The sequence below is a fragment of the Arachis duranensis genome, chromosome 9 (genome assembly GCF_000817695.3).
Source record: "Arachis duranensis cultivar V14167 chromosome 9, aradu.V14167.gnm2.J7QH, whole genome shotgun sequence".
NCBI classification, from domain to species: Eukaryota; Viridiplantae; Streptophyta; class Magnoliopsida; order Fabales; family Fabaceae; genus Arachis; species Arachis duranensis.
In genome coordinates this window covers 7,099,797-7,116,674 of record NC_029780.3, presented here as the reverse complement: position 1 = coordinate 7,116,674, position 16,878 = coordinate 7,099,797, and the positions used below count along the sequence as shown (strand labels likewise).

The following is a 16,878-nucleotide window of genomic DNA, read 5'->3' as shown; positions in this document are numbered from 1 at the left end:
ATAAAGCCATATCTTAACCTCCCCAATGGCCGCCAAACGCCATCCGTCGTATTAATTCCGGTTACCCACCATAACAAGTGACATGTGGCACATTTTAGTTGTAAAATTAACTAAAAATTTTTTTTTTATTCAAAAAAATTAATTTAATTATAATAAAAAAATAATATATAACATATTTTAATTATAAAATTAAATATATATAATATAATATAATAGATTAAAGTTAAAATATCACACTTTATTTTTTTCCATGTAAAAAAAATTGAGAGGAACATTTCCAAATTTTTGAGTACCTCATGGTATCATTTATGCTCTCCCCTTCTCTTATTATATGATTAATTTAATTCCGTATCTTTCTTTTCTCATTTCTGTGTGTAAGTGTAACCCTATGTTCTCTTTCTCTCTCTCTTTCGATTAGATCTTACGGAATGGATTTAGAGTGAAGGAAAGAGGGATTCTTCTCCGTACGATACTTTCCTCTCCCATCACTCTGCCTTCTCTCTTTCTTGGTGCCTCCGTCGCGCTTAATCCCTTCTTCCCTCTCTCTCTCTCTCTCTCAGATCTAATAAGGTACCCTGTCTTTCTCTCTCTTCATTTCTTTTTTCTTTTCACTGTGCTTCGAATACAGCTTCATTCAATACCTTCTCGTTCTTCTATTTGTTCATTTATGGCTAAAGACTGTTAAAAACCATGATTTTAAACTGGGGATGCGTGTTCTGTTTTGCGATTCCGACAATTTCTTTCGGGTAATGTAATATCAGGTTCATGGGAATTTCTTTGTTTCTTGTATTGTATTATTGTCTTTATAAATTAATAAGATATCACATTAACCCTGCTTGTGAACTGCATTTCACTTAATATGGTTGCTACTATGCCTGGTATTTTATTGAGTCAACGCGATAATTTAAGGTTCATAGATTACATACTTTAGTCCAATTAGGGGGATATCACCATTCAGGGTTCATGTGTAAGTGAATTAGCTGGTGAAAATATTTAGTTACAGGTTATTTACTTATGGATCTTATAGCACTAGGCAATAGCAGATTAATATTGTCAATTGATGAAGACTTTCTTTTGTTTAGTGGTTATCTAATAAAATTAAACATTGTACAAAGCAATTTAACCAGGATGTTTTAATTGCATGCATTGATGGATGATGAAACCTGATTGGAGAGTGTGTTTTCTTAAAATGCTATTTTGTCATGTCACCTTTGAAGTAAATAAAAAGATTTGATTGTTCAATATTAAAAAAGGAATGAACTAGTTTTTGTTAATTCCAACACACATGATATGAGTATATCATATGAATTTGGGCTATTTTTGTTCTGTTTGCTTTGTGCCTGCTAAAACTTTTACAGCTGCAGTGTTAGGGTGAAGTTTTGCTCTCTTCTATCAAATCTGTTTTTCAAACGTACTTATTTTGTGTCTCAGCTTACTTCGGTGAAATATTTGTGATGGCTGATAGCAATCCTTCCTCTGGATCACCTGGAGAAACTCAGAATCCCATACCAGATGGGAATGCACCTTCTGAAAGCGATCTTGCACTGGACAATCTAGCACAAAAAGTTCAAGAATCCCTCTCCCTTGAAAGAAGGCATAAATTTTGGGAAACCCAACCTGTTGGGCAGTTCAAGGATGTAGGGGACACCAGTTTGCCTGAAGGCCCTATTGAAGCTCCAACTCCTTTGTCAGAGGTCAAACAAGAACCCTACAACCTCCCTAGCCTCTATGAATGGGTAACTTGTGACATCAACTCCGATGAGATGTGCAATGAAGTATACACCCTTCTTGCAAACAATTACGTGGAGGACGATGAGAACATGTTTAGATTTAACTACTCAAAAGAATTTCTGCGCTGGGCTCTTCAACCTCCTGGTTACTTCAAGAGTTGGCATATCGGTGTCCGTGTTAAGACATCCAAGAAGATGGTTGCCTTTATAAGTGGTGTTCCTGCTAAAATCCGCTCTCGTGATGATGTTGTTAATATGGCAGAGATCAATTTTCTCTGTGTTCATAAGAAGCTTAGAACTAAGAGGCTTGCTCCTGTAATGATTAAAGAGGTGACCCGGAGAGTGCACTTGGAGGACATATGGCAGGCTGCTTATACTGCTGGAGTGGTTCTTCCGACTCCGATAGCAACCTGCCAATACTGGCACAGATCCTTAAATCCGAAGAAGCTAATCGATGTTGGGTTTTCACGGCTCGGTGCACGAATGACAATGAGTCGAACAATCAAGCTTTATAAGTTGCCAGAATCAACAGTCACCCCAGGTTTCAGAAAGATGGAAATCCATGATGTTCCTGCAGTTACTAGACTAATTAGGAATTATTTGAGCCAGTTTGTCGTTGCACCTGATTTTGATGAAAACGATGTGGAGCATTGGCTTCTTCCGAAGGAGGATGTTGTTGATAGTTATCTTGTTGAAAGTCCTGAAACTCATGAGGTCACTGACTTTTGCAGTTTTTATACGCTTCCTTCTACAATCCTTGGAAACCCAAACTATTCACTTTTGAAAGCAGCGTATTCCTTCTACAATGTGTCGACAATGACCCCCTTGCTTCAACTGATGAATGATGCTCTCATTGTAGCAAAACAGAAGGACTACGACGTTTTTAATGCATTGGATGTCATGCAGAATGAAACCTTCTTGAAAGAACTGAAATTTGGACCAGGTGATGGGAAGCTTCATTATTATCTTTACAACTACCGGATAAGGAATGGGTTGAAGCCATCAGAACTTGGCCTTGTTCTTCTGTAGCTTAAAGTTTACAGAAAATTTATTGCAATTTATGGATTTTGAATTACAATCGTTTTGCTGATAGACTTTGTATCGTTGGTTGCACATGATGTTAGACTTCAAATTTTGCCTGACTATCTGAACAAAACAAACACATTAGACACTGAATTTTCATGGTTACGAATTTTATACCGAGTTATGTCTTTGTTGCATAAACCTGAAAGAAAGCAGCAGTGACCTATCTGCTTCAGTTCATGCCTCTCATCTCCATCTATATTTGTTTCCCTGCCTTTGCTCACAGCTGATTTATTTTCTTTAACTTTCCAATTGTCATGACAGGTTTATTGTCTTAGTTGGCTATGAATATTTCCAGAACAGATTAAATATGCTTTTAGGTGGATGCAAATATTTCTTGTGTTGTTAGATCAAGTCCCATTAGTTTTGATAACAAAAATTGAATATCCTCAATCCAAATCCATATCATGGCTTTTAATTAAAAGCCAGAGAGATACGTAATGAATAATTCGAGCTGGATATAGTGATTAGTACTTGCTGGATGAAAAAGCATTATGTGGTTTGTTTATATCGCTGGGGTCTCTATCAATGCTTATACTAATTTATTAGGATCTCATAATTAAAATTGTTTTGTTAAGGGTCAAAGGAAGTTCATATTGGAAAAGTAAATTGATAACGAAGTGCCCTTAAATAGATCTAAAGCAGTGCTTTGTCAGCAACAATACAGAGCTGGAGAAGAATTTCTTAGTTGCCATTAACCATCACCATCCTTTCTATGATTTTCTTCTCTTTTTTTTTTTTTAAAAAGTCTTTTTATTTGTACATAAAAAGTCTTTTTTTTCCCCATTAGAAACATGACATGTGAATGACCACATAATATTGAGCTATGCCACTAGTGTTTTATTTTGGCAATGATGCTAGCAATGGCAACTACTACTATCCTTTGGTGATCAAATAACATGAAAAAAAAGGGGTCAAGAAACTATGGTTTTTATGTAGATATAATAAGAATGGAGAACTTTTACAATTTTACATAAAAAACACAGGTAGACTTTATAATTAATTTTACAAAGGACTACCAATAATTCTCCCTAAAGAGAGGGCTACCGAATCCGAATCCAAATCCAAAGCCCGGTTTCTAATGTTGGCTTTTCACTCTAACTCCCACTATACATTTGTATCTTCTACCCATTTTAGCTTCTTCAATCAGATACTTAAATGATGATGTAGCTTGAGAGTGTTTACATAAAATACTCATCAGAACAAACTTCCAGACATATATCTGGGTAAACTGTGACCTATTTACATAAATATATATGTTATTTACAGGCATAAGCATGATCCGAATTCCCTACTTTTTATCCCTATCACTTAGAGATGACAGCTAAGACGTGACAAAAATACAGAGATGGAGAGAGAAAGAAAATTCGTATCCCTTGCTCTCTACCTTTCAACAAAAAAATTGACAGATTGTTGTATATTCATATCTCCAGCTCCACACACAATTTCTTATTTTTCTCTCCATCTCTGTATTTGTGTCCTACGATAGCTATCAAACACTACATAATTGTAGAATAATCATGCTAATAGAGAGCAAGAGAACCTCCAAAATTGACACATCAGGATACAACAAAATAAATAGAAAGGGAGGCGATCATACTTAGTACCCTCTTAAAACAAACCCTTAAAGTATCCATCAATCATTCAATTATTATTGATCAAAATGAAGAAGCCTCCTGCGACAAGTGAAGCAAAAATGCACAAATTCACTCACGTACGTTCCTTCGCGCTATCTTCTCTGTATGCTTTGGCCTTATCAATAGACTTCATGGCTTCTTCAAATGATTTCTGAGTGCAACATTAACAAGTAACAAAGGAGTATTTCAATGTTCCAGCACAATACAGTTCTCAAAGGGAATTTCCAAGAAATCAATAATCCATAATAAATACTTGTTTTATCCTTGTAAGCAAAATAGTGTCGTGTCAACACAAATAATAAAATTTGATAAATAAAAGGCAGAAGGTGTTTCATTGCCATGATCACACATATTTCAAGTTTTTTTCCACACACTTTCTCAGTTAAAGAACGTCAATTTGTATTGCTTATTATCATCATCAGATTAACTTCAATATAAAAATCAAGATTTACCATTTTGGCTCAGTAACATATAGTTTATACTTGTCAAAAGATTATAATAGAAATTTCAAAAGGAAACAGGATAATAAAATAATAGAAAGGCTATATAATTGAGCTGGGATATCTGGTCACCAAAATTGGAAGCTTAAGAAAAGAAGCACCAGGAAAGGGGAAAATCAAAACTCTTACCCCTGAATTTTGCCTTTCCCACAAAGATTCTCCACTTTTATCGATGATAACTATTCCACCCAATATAGCTCTGCAAGAAAATATTCCATCAGGTTTATCAGCAACACACTTTTGAACAAAAAGCAGCTAAACAATTGTCAATTATTCAGGTCAATTATTCAGATGTATAGGTTAATGTTGTGTGCACCCACAAACAACAACAAATTAGTCCCAGGTCCCTACAAATGCAAACTTCTGATACCTCAACGCTGCATTATTTGCTACCAGAAAATAACGAGATGATATACCGGAGTAATGGTTGAGTTGTCTCCATGTGACTTTAAGGTCACAGGTTTAAGCCGTGGAAACAGCCAGAGATATAATTATTAGGTTAGGCTGTGTATGTTACACACCCTTTGGGTGCGGCCCTTCCCCAAACCCTGTGTAGCGGGATGCTTGTGCCGGGGGTGCCCTTTTTTAAATGCACCCACATGGGCATGGCACCTTACTCTACCTCGTCCTCCTCCCACCTCATCATTTGTCCTCATCCCATCTACGCTGCTTATTTAAGTTGGTTAATCTTCAATTGGCTATCCCTTGTCCTCATTCCATCTATATCGCTCATTTAAGTTGGTTAACCTTCAATTTGATTAGGAAGCCGTTGGAACCTCATCCTCTTGTCAATCTATAGACTTATTCTCCAAGCTACTTCAAACTATAAACTTTTGCTTTATATTCACATACTTTGAATTGGAAAACCATCGTAAGGAAAACACAAAATCACTGTAAGAAATTATGGTAAAATGTCCGGTGCATTTGATTTTGGTGAGACATCATGCTGACACACAGAGTGGATATACCCCACCCCATCTATGTCTCATCCATGGTTTAAAATGATACGATATCCAAAAAAGCGTGAGCACACCTAAATCAAATCTTTTAGGCATGTCACTCCAATGCAAATAATATTTGATGGATTCACAATGAGAGTTCTCTATTCCATGCCCTTTTTTGTGAGTGTTTGTGATATGCATACACTAGATCAATAGGGCAGGATGCATATTGTGCTTGCCTTCTAATGCATGGTAGCTCCATGTCAAATGAAAACAGGCACAGTTGTGACCAGCATCAGTGGCTGGGTAAATACAGTATTCTTATATATCATATACTTCCAATTCTTAAAAGCTTTCTTCCCCTAGCAACTGCTATACAAACTATACATAAGCTGTTAGTGCTACTGTTTATTAAATCCTTAGTAGATTATTAACTTTCTTTTACTATTTAATTGACCTTTTGTGCTTATGGAAACATTAAATTCATAACTTGGATGAACTAAATACAAGGTAGGTTTACCACTTGATAATTATTAAGTATAATTCACCGTACATCAATATACATTTTCACCTCTCACTAGACAATAACTAAAGATTTTGCATTGTTCAAGAACTGGTAATCGAAACTGAGAGGAATTTTTCCGTGTAATGCTCACATCTATATGCACATATCCATATACGAAATTGAATAAAAATCATAGCAATAAAAAGGCAGAAATAGAAATTGCATTAACCACTAAAAACTGCATAATTAAAACAAAAAGAAGCCACATTACGCTGCAAAGCCGAGATTGAGGAGAGAAGATCTCGCCGTCAAAATTCGAATAGCAAGCTCAAACTTCGAAGCAATGCCGCCTCCGCCGCCACCACCACCACCATATTGATGCCTGGACCATTGTTGGTAACTACTACTCCCACGACCATATCCGTAAGAATACTGCGAATAGTAACTGCTGCTACCACCGGCAGCGGTGGAGCGGGAGCGGAAATTGTAATCGGCGCGCTTGCGATCGTCCATGAGGACCTCATAAGCCTCAGAAACCTGCTTGAATCGAAGCGTGGCGTTGTCCCTGACGACCTTGGGCGAGTGGGAGTGCTTGTCTGGATGAAATTGAAACGCCAATTTCTTGAACGCTGCTTTGATCTCTTCCTTTGATGCGGTTTTGTGCAACCCTAGAACCTTGTAATGATCCATTCTTGCGATTAATTCTTATTTTCTCGGGAAAGTGATGGGAGGAAAGGTAAGCGGGATAGTTATTCATGGCGCGAAGAAAAGGAAGTCGTCGTGGAACCTCTTCGGCCGCTTCTTTTCTTCTGCTTTTCAATTCTTTCTTCACGGTATATGGATTATGGAGTCAAAACTGGGCCACAATATTCAACGGCCAAGCCCAAACAATTTGATTTCTAGTTTTCTACTACACTACAATTTGTTGGTCAAAAAGTATTATTTCTCAATAATACTATAAGAAAAACCTTATAGGGTTGATGATATAGGCTTATTTTTTTTAAACAGAAATTAAAAGGTTCGGTTTGTACTCTTAAAATTTGATTTTTATACATTTTTGTACCCTAAATAAAACGGTGCTACATTTAAAATTAATATTAATAGTTTATACTCTTAAAAATATAATTTTTAATTCAATATCAAAAATAAAAAATGTGATAATATACACATTAATTTTAAAATATATAAAATATCTAATCATTAGAATTTTTGTAAATATAACTAAAAAATAAAATATTTTTATCTTTAAAATTTGATTATTTTTATGTTAAATGAATACTTTTTTGCAATTATTTCTGTTAATAATAAAAAAATATTTAAAAAATAAAAATATAGAGATCGGATTTTAGTTTAATTTTTACATATATTCTTTTAAATAGTTATTCGAATATTTTTATTAATATCTAGATCAAATGTATAAGTAATTTATCAAATACAAAAATTATTTATCACTTATAAAATTCGAGGATGTTTTTGATGATTTATTTTGTATATTTTTTATTATTTGTCGTAGATCACATCCGAAGGGCAAAAATGGAAAAATAATATTTTGTCCTTTTCATTTACCCTTTCGAATATAACATTCCCTCTCAGCTTTTTGTAGCCTCCTTTCAACTCCACGGCGCAGATCCGAGGAGTTTCACTATAACTCTCTATTCCCTTTCGCTTCTACAGATTCAACGTTTCAGGTACTTCTTCCATTTTCTTCATCTCTCTTTATTTATCCATTAATAATCTCCCTCGTTAATCAAATTTTCTGTTTCGAAATTAGTCACTACCTGGTTATGAATCTGGCTTATGTTTTTCTTCAATGCCGTTTTTGAAACCTAGAAACTTTTTTATTTGATTTTCGGCGCCCGTGTTAGGTTTTATGCTAAAAGATCCAATTTTTTAGATTTGTTAGCTTGGTGTGGTGCACTGTATCTGTTGTTGTGAGTAACTGTTACGAGTACAAAGCTACGAACCAACATGTATATATATTAAATAAGTCATAAACAATAAGATCGTTAAATCTTTTTGGGAAAAAATATTTTTTTAATAATGTTTTAACTCTAATTTATTTCTGTCAAAGCATTGAAATACTAATATGCTTCATTTAGTTTCAATACTTAACCTTTGCTTGTAAATTTGAGATTTTGTAAGGATTGATATTCTGATAAGGACTAACTGTTTCATCAGGTGTGATCAATATGTACCGAACGTATATGATAAGTAAAAATGATGAACATGTAATGCATGGCTTGATAGATGTTGTGGGAACTGCTAGATTGATTTGTTTTTAGATGCTTTTGTTAGTGTTCATGAATGTATAATCAATGTGACCTTAAATTTTGAATCATCAACTTTTAGAGCCCTTAAGATATTGGCATGCTCCACCAAGTTGTGGAGAAGTGGGCAAAGGGGTATGTGAACTGTTATTGCATATATCCATTGCCCTTTAGAATGTCTTCTCCAGATAATAAAGGAAAACAGAAGTTTAATGCTTGCACTTCATCTTGTTTGGATTGCAGGTTTGGCTCTTCTGTTACATCACGAATGTTTCCATTTGAAATTTCTTTTCTTATAAATTGATTTATTGCTCCCAAGCTACTGATTTCCCTGGAGACCTGGGATCTTTATGTCCCTTCTCGATTATCTGTTTCAGTTTTTTTTAGGGTACTTTGCATGTTCGGATTTGTTTGCTATTTTGTTAACAGAAGTTCCGCTGCTTTCTCCAGTGATGGCAGGTTTGGCTCCAGAAGGAACACAATTTGATGCACGTCAGTATGACGCCAAGATGAGTGAATTGTAGGTTTTGTTCTTACTATTCTTCACTGCATTTAATTCTTTAATTCTTTATTTGTGTACCTTGTCTGTTATTTGGTTCATTGTCTTGAAAAATGAAAATTCAATTGACAGGCTTTCCACTGATGGACAAGAATTCTTCACCTCTTATGATGAAGTCTATGACAGCTTTGATGCTATGGGATTGCAAGAAAATCTTCTGAGAGGCATATATGCTTATGGTATGTATTGGCTGCCCCTCTCTCTTTCTCTCTTATCTTGTGTGCTTATTTGTCAGTTGTCAAAAGTATGGATTGGTTCAAGAATCATTAAACACTCTGGAGTCATGATTCGATCTAATACGTTCTGACTTTTAGCATTGTTGTGTTTGATGCATTTACGATGTTGAAATTTTATAAACCCAACCCATTTAGTAGTGCAGTAATCCACTAAGTTTAATATTAGTTCTGGTAAAATTTATAAATAAATTGATATGCCGCATCAGTTTCATGTGAAACTTTCATTTAAAAATAATATTATCAATTTTGATTTGTTGTCAATTATTTAGCCACTGGGTATGGTTTAAAATGGGATTGATAATGTAACTATGAAGTAAAAGTTTTCTTCATTAAATGAGAGTCTGCAACAATTAAACAAAGTGAATCAGTAGGATAAAATGTTGTTAGTAATATGCTTTTACACAACCAAATGTTTCTCTAGCTTAATATTTTCATAAGATAATTGTATTATTTTTTATTTTTGTTCTGCAGGTTTTGAGAGGCCTTCTGCAATCCAGCAAAGAGGAATTGTTCCTTTTTGCAAAGGTCTGGATGTGATTCAACAGGCTCAGTCTGGAACTGGGAAGACCGCTACGTTTTGTTCTGGAATTTTGCAGCAGCTTGATTACGGATTGGTTCAGTGTCAGGCTCTTGTGTTGGCACCGACAAGGGAGCTAGCGCAGCAGATTGAGAAGGTTATGCGAGCACTTGGCGATTACCTTGGTGTTAAGGTTCATGCTTGTGTTGGAGGGACAAGTGTTCGTGAGGATCAGCGCATCCTCCAAGCTGGAGTACATACTGTTGTTGGTACTCCTGGACGTGTTTTTGACATGCTGCGGAGGCAATCTCTTCGCCCAGATCACATAAAGATGTTTGTTTTGGATGAGGCTGATGAAATGCTCTCACGTGGTTTCAAGGATCAGGTTTGTTGGTTGCTATCTAGTTAGTTGACTATTTTATTCTTCTCCGTCCTATAATTGTTGGCAATACTAATTCTGTTCACCTCCTGACAGTTTTAAGCTTGGGTCTTGCTTTGTTTATGAAGCAAATTTTCTCTGCCAAAAATCTTTATGAAATATAAATTGATGTCTACTTAGTGTTATTCTGAACCGAACTTCTTTGCGACTCTAAGAATGGTGTCATGCATTGCTTAAAGCAAATAGTGTGCTTTCTTGTATGGCATTGATAGAAGAGGGGAGTTTTAGGATATATACAGTGTTTTTATGGTCTCTCTTGCTTAACACGGGCAAATATGCAGAATAAAGTCATTTTCTGTTACATATTTAGTAGTTTGTGTTCTTTCATGCATAGCATTATAACAATTTCGCTGGTGTTTGCAGATCTATGACATCTTCCAGCTACTGCCAGGTAAAATTCAGGTTGGAGTGTTTTCTGCTACAATGCCACCAGAAGCTCTTGAGATTACAAGAAAGTTCATGAATAAGCCGGTGAGGATCCTGGTTAAGCGTGATGAGCTGACCCTTGAGGGTATCAAGCAGTTCTATGTCGATGTTCAGAAGGAAGAGTGGAAGCTGGAGACATTGTGCGACCTTTACGAGACTCTGGCTATTACTCAGAGTGTCATTTTCGTGAATACCAGACGCAAGGTGGACTGGTTGACTGACAAGATGCGAGCCAATGACCACACTGTCTCAGCCACCCATGGTGACATGGACCAAAACACTAGGGATATTATCATGAGGGAATTCCGGTCTGGTTCTTCTCGAGTTCTCATCACCACCGACCTCCTGGCTCGTGGTATCGATGTGCAGCAAGTTTCACTGGTCATAAACTATGATCTGCCTACTCAACCGGAAAACTACCTCCACCGTATTGGCCGTAGTGGGCGTTTTGGAAGAAAAGGTGTTGCTATAAACTTTGTGACACAGGATGATGCCAGAATGCTGTCTGATATTCAGAAGTTCTACAATGTGAATGTGGAGGAGCTGCCATCCAATGTTGCTGATTTGCTCTGATGAGTTAATTTTTGTTTCTGTTAAGTCATCAGGGCCTACTTTTTTGACAATTACCATTATATCCCTCTTTTGTGGTTAAAAAAAAAAATTGTTATCTGATGCTATTCATGATGGAATTGGATGGATTCTACAAAACATGTTTAATTTATTAGCAGTGCTGTTATAGCCTGCCATTCCTTTTTAATCTTTTTGTCTCTCCAGGTGTATTCACCTTAATTTCCAACCATGCGATATTTGCCCAAGTTATAAAATTGAATCTAATATGGAACTCATTTAAATTGATTGAACCACTTACTCACTTGGGATAAATTTTGATGACAGAAGGGCAATCTGTTCAATAAGCTTCAAAGAACCTAAATTTCATATATGAAGTGTTTGATATAAATGTAATTTTATTAATTATCAGCAACAAGTCTATCAAATTTTTTTTTCCCCATATAACATAAAAGTGAAGAATCCTGCAATTATGTAGTATATATGTTTATATATTCTTGATGTCAAATATTGATTGAATTTGATCAAATAATTTTTATCATCAATAATTATGACGATTCAATAGTTAAATTGAATAATAATAATAATAATAATAATAATAATATAATTTTTATACTTCGTTAGTATAAAAAGTTTTATACAGACAACTAATTATATATTCCCACATCAACAAAAGTAACATTTTTAAATTCATTACTTAAAAAATTATTTAAACGCATAAATCCGATTAGATAATCATGTAAAATGCCTTATAATATCATTGCATCAAACTATTTTTCAAGTGAATAATAACATTATCATATATATATAAAGTTCTAAGACTCAAGAACATACTTTAAAATTTAGTATTTTTAAATTTTTTCGATAATATTTTATAGCGTTAAAAGCATCAATTATCATATTTTGAGTAAAATTTGGAATAATCACCTTAATGAATTGATTTTTTTTTCTTTTTTGGCATTTCTTAGAATCCACCTAATAAAAAGTTATTTATATACATGTTCTTTTTTTTTCATAAATATAAGCTAATTAACCTTAATGGGTAAAAAAATAATTATAATAACACATAATAAGAAAAATAATTAAAAAATAAAAAGAAAATAAGTTATCGTTTTACCTTAACAAGTTAGAACTTGTGTTTATTTGGATTTGCTTACATTCTAAAGTTTTTATTTTTATTTATAATTGTACACTTGACTTTTTAAATGGGCTGCTTTTTTTAATCAAAAAGCACATACACTGCTCACATTTTTTACCAAAAAGATAAAAATACACACTACACACACACACATGTATATACATAATATTACATATTTACTACTAAAATTAAAAAAAAAAATTTGTTTGGAGAGACCATTGCCACCCTATGTCCCCCCATGATTCTGACACCCTGAAAAGGAATTTATTTTGACAAAAAAAAAAAATACAAGTGAGATTTATAAATTGTAATACTTTATATTACAACATTTGTTTTTGGTGCCAAATCATTGAAGTGTGGCTGAGAGAGACCCATGCCGAATTCCTTATCGGTTAGGTCTTCAAGTGGGGCTAAGGCTTTTAGTTTGTAGATAATGATTGGTTCAATGATATGAAACTAAAAAATCTGAAAGCAATAGTACTATAGTGACATTTAGTTTGTAGATGATGATTATTGGTTCGATGATATTGACACCCAAAAAGTAGCTTCAACTTATGTTGCCAGTTGCCACATGCACTTACCAAGAAAATAGTTTATAACTTGAAGCATCCAAATCACTCTGTCTATCTACTTTGTGCTCTCAATGATCAAATCCTCGGCTTAATATTCCATAGTTAACCTCCTTTTTTTTTCATATATGATTTTATGTAACTGATTTCTTACACTGAAATTAAATGCCAAGTTTTGGCCTTTTATTTGGCTATTTCCAACTTCTTTTTCTTCTTCTCATATATAGAAATACAATAAAATCGATGAGGGATAAGATGTAAGAATTTCAGTGTACATTTAGCTTATGCTTAATAAATAATAAGTATAGATATACACAAAGAGAGTAAATATCATGCTGAGTTATTTTTTTATACTTACTCTATATGTTGTGTACTTTTTGAATTTATACGTGAGTGTAAGTCTAATACCACGTGTTGAATATGCGTAGAAACGGAGTCATTCGGATAAAAAAAATATTTTTTAATAATTAAAATTTAACATATATAATCGATTAAATCGTGTTATTTTTGTCAAAATTAGGCTAGACAAATTGGTTTGACCGAAAAATGGTGAATCAAATCTTGAACTGGTTTAAATTAATATTATTTTTTTTATAGAAAATGACTACTATATCCTATTATAAAAAATGACTAAAATACTTCTATTATATATATTAATTTTGAGAATCCTAAATTTTAGTTTTTTTATTTTTCTACATAAAAATAACATGATTTAATTAATTATATATGTTAAATTTTATCTTAAATAAAACGTTTTAAACGTCTTGAGTGACTACTGTGCAGAAAACTTGCACAAAATGTTCCCAGCAAATTGTGGAAGGCGTTTTTTGACATTTTGCTTTTTGGGTATTGTAGTAGCTCCCATACCAGCGTAATCCACCAAATTTTTTAACTTTTTTAATAGATCATTCTTATAACAATATATAAAATAATATGCGCCTATTTAGAAAATGCCTTTTTTTTAACGATAAATGTGAGATTTCATCTTAAATTACACAAAATAAGGTTAAAATTTTAGCTGCAAGATTTAAAGGAGATTTATATGTTCAATTCATATGTTTTTGCAAGTATAGGGAAGAAGGTAATGGTGCATTAAGTTTGTATCAGTTGGAAAAGAGTACCCTAGGTCCTATCCAGCTATCAAGTAGCAACATTCCATAACTAAATTTATCACTTCCAGATATGAATGCCAGTCAAAGTTAAATTAAACCATTCAATTTTTCCTCTTTACTTAAAAGATTTTAGGTTCAAGTATTATCTTTAAAAACAAAAATTTATTATGTATCCATATATCTTAAGAACACGTATTAACTAAATTTAAAGAAAATAAACACTTTTTTAATATGACACTTATTATACTTTAAAGTTTAAAGTGATACTAGTTTATTACTTAGTATATTTTAAATGTAATATAAAAAAATTGAAAATAAAAAATAATTATATTTTTAATATATTAAATACATAAAAATAATGAGAAATAAAACCAAAAACAATAGCATATTAAGTATAAAAAAATTTATAAATACAGAATTTCAGTATAGTTTAATTTATAAATATTGATAAAATTATGAAAGAATGAGATAAGAAAAGATGAAAAAATATTGTACTTTTTTTTAAAAAAAAATCCACCTGAAATAAAATGGTATAAACATAGAAGTCAAACTAATTGTTCCATTATGTACAATTACAATTTCAGTAGCACAACACTTAAACATTATACCAATCTGGAGCTCAAGATATGGAAAAAGCCAATCCTAAAGCCACGATCGGCATTGACTTCCACCATTTCCTGTTGTTCTTGTAATAGTCGTAGGGTAAGACCACATTAGATTTTTTTTGTGGTTTGATAACAACAACCTCGTTGTGGTCAACGCTGCTGTCACAACAATCCTTCGTGATGCGGGTATTAGATGGCAGAGGCTTCGATAACTTCTTCTTATTAGTAGTTGGACGTGGACAGTAGCACGATTGTAATTTGGTGAAGAATTTCTTCATCTTCGAATGTGGAATTGAATTGTTTGTGGACAATAGTTCTGATCCCATGATAAAATTGTGAAAGAATAGGAAAAGAAAAGAAATGACGAAGAAATTTTATTGATTGTTGATTGATTGAATTGAATTGAATTGTAAATTAAAAAGGTAAAACTAAATATATATAAAGCATTAACCTATGAAAAATAAAAATAAGAAAAGATAAGATAAATATAAGATAAAGATAAGATAGTCACGAGATTTTTTTATTGTTGTCATGAGTTAAGGTAGAAGATTAGTTTAAATAAATAATAAACGAAAACATTGACATAAAAGACTTTCAAACAATTGTTTGTTTTAAAAAGATTTGAAGCAACACAAAATGCCAAGAAAATACAACTAAGAGAAAACTCAAAGCCACCACCGCCATTTTTCTCTCTTAACAATTCATTCTCTCATTCCACTGTTGATTTCCAACATGGAATTCAGATCCAAATCATGCAGAAATGAGAGCCTTCAGATTGGAAGCTACAACAATGGAGGACGATCAGGAAGAAGAGCAGTGCAAGATCTGAGGTGTTACAGTGCAAATCATGCGGTGAAGACTGGTAATAGTAAGAATAAAGAATCAAAACCTAATTGGAATTTGAATGATCCAGAGTTGCAGAGGAAGAAGAGAGTAGCTAGCTACAAGATTTATTCTGTTGAAGGCAAAATGAAAGGATCTCTTAGGAAGAGCTTCAGGTGGATCAAGAACACATGCTCCCAAGCTATCCATGGATGGTGGTGATTAATTAATACTTGGTTTCACGAGTTAAGTACCTTAATTAATAGCACTCATGAAGAACAAACGTTTATTTCATAGGTAATATATTTTTCTTAAAAAATTTTAATTTTTGTTGTTTTGTCCACCGTATATCATAGATTCAAAGGTAAGTAATTTAGAAATTTCACTCTAGATATAGGATTTGTTTGGGCGTCATTCTCAAAAAATATTTTTTTTAAATGATATTTTTTATAAAAATAAAAGTGATTTTATGTTTAAATATCTCGTGTAAAAAGATTTTTTTATCTATTAATTATGTTTGGATAAAATAAGATAAAAATATTTTTTTATTCATTTATTATGTGAAAAATATCTTTTTTTTTTAAGAAAAAAATCTTTTAAAAAAAGATGTAAATTATAACTTCTAAAAAATAATTTTTTTAATTTTTCGAATACTTTTACTTTTACTATTGAAAATTTGTCAAACACACTAAAAAATTAAAAAAAATCTTTTGTCATTGAAAATTTTTTTTATAGATTGAATAATATTAGAAAAAAGATTGATAAAATAGTAAAATAATATTTTAATTATTTTTAAATTTTTATCAACTTTCTCGCTAAAAAAATTGATCCATAATATTATGCTTATTCATTTTTAACTGAATTTAACATACTACTCGTCGGTTGTCACTATCTGTCTAAAAAGTAAATACATATTCAAAGATATATAACAAAGTGACTGAAAATAAGAGGCTATTGACGGTGATACTAATACTATACTGTAGTTTTATTTTGGATTCTAAATCTAAAATTAAATTTTCTCATCCTTAGGAAAGGCTACAATTTAAGGTGTCACATAATATAAAAATGAATGCAAGTTGAATTTCCTAATCTTCAGTGCGAATTTAGATGTAATATACTATAATCTATTTGAATTTGAAAGAAGTTAACAAATTCTGACTACTTTTATCATCGTAAGAAAGCAAGGAGAGAAAGAGAATAAATGTGAAATGAAGTTTTCTCCTCC

General features: G+C 32.8%; 4 protein-coding genes across 4 annotated transcripts; 3 read left to right on the top strand and 1 right to left on the bottom strand.

Annotated features, from left to right (window-relative positions):
* Window positions 1–358: 358 nt before the first annotated feature.
* Window positions 359–2,993, top strand: LOC107464435 (glycylpeptide N-tetradecanoyltransferase 1). Its single transcript, XM_016083347.3, has 2 exons — window positions 359–570; window positions 1,432–2,993. Exon 2 carries the CDS (start codon window positions 1,455–1,457, stop codon window positions 2,757–2,759), a length of 1,305 nt encoding a protein of 434 aa, XP_015938833.1. The 5' UTR covers window positions 359–570; window positions 1,432–1,454; the 3' UTR covers window positions 2,760–2,993.
* A 1,037-nt stretch (window positions 2,994–4,030) lies between these two features.
* On the bottom strand, window positions 4,031–7,235 carry LOC107464436 (chaperone protein dnaJ 72). The gene is made up of 3 exons (XM_016083348.3): window positions 6,668–7,235; window positions 5,080–5,149; window positions 4,031–4,601 (listed from the first exon to the last, which is right to left on the bottom strand). The coding sequence occupies exons 1-3, from the start codon at window positions 7,084–7,086 to the stop codon at window positions 4,524–4,526; spliced, it is 567 nt and encodes a 188-aa protein (XP_015938834.1). The 5' UTR covers window positions 7,087–7,235; the 3' UTR covers window positions 4,031–4,523.
* A 719-nt stretch (window positions 7,236–7,954) lies between these two features.
* On the top strand, window positions 7,955–11,597 carry LOC107464438 (eukaryotic initiation factor 4A-10). The gene is made up of 5 exons (XM_016083351.3): window positions 7,955–8,084; window positions 9,114–9,183; window positions 9,295–9,401; window positions 9,930–10,360; window positions 10,778–11,597. Exons 2-5 carry the CDS (start codon window positions 9,116–9,118, stop codon window positions 11,411–11,413), a joined length of 1,242 nt encoding a protein of 413 aa, XP_015938837.1. The 5' UTR covers window positions 7,955–8,084; window positions 9,114–9,115; the 3' UTR covers window positions 11,414–11,597.
* A 3,911-nt stretch (window positions 11,598–15,508) lies between these two features.
* Window positions 15,509–15,934, top strand: LOC107464392 (uncharacterized). Its single transcript, XM_016083310.3, has one exon. The coding sequence runs from the start codon at window positions 15,564–15,566 to the stop codon at window positions 15,873–15,875; it is 312 nt and encodes a 103-aa protein (XP_015938796.1). The 5' UTR covers window positions 15,509–15,563; the 3' UTR covers window positions 15,876–15,934.
* The last annotated feature ends 944 nt before the right edge of the window (window positions 15,935–16,878 follow it).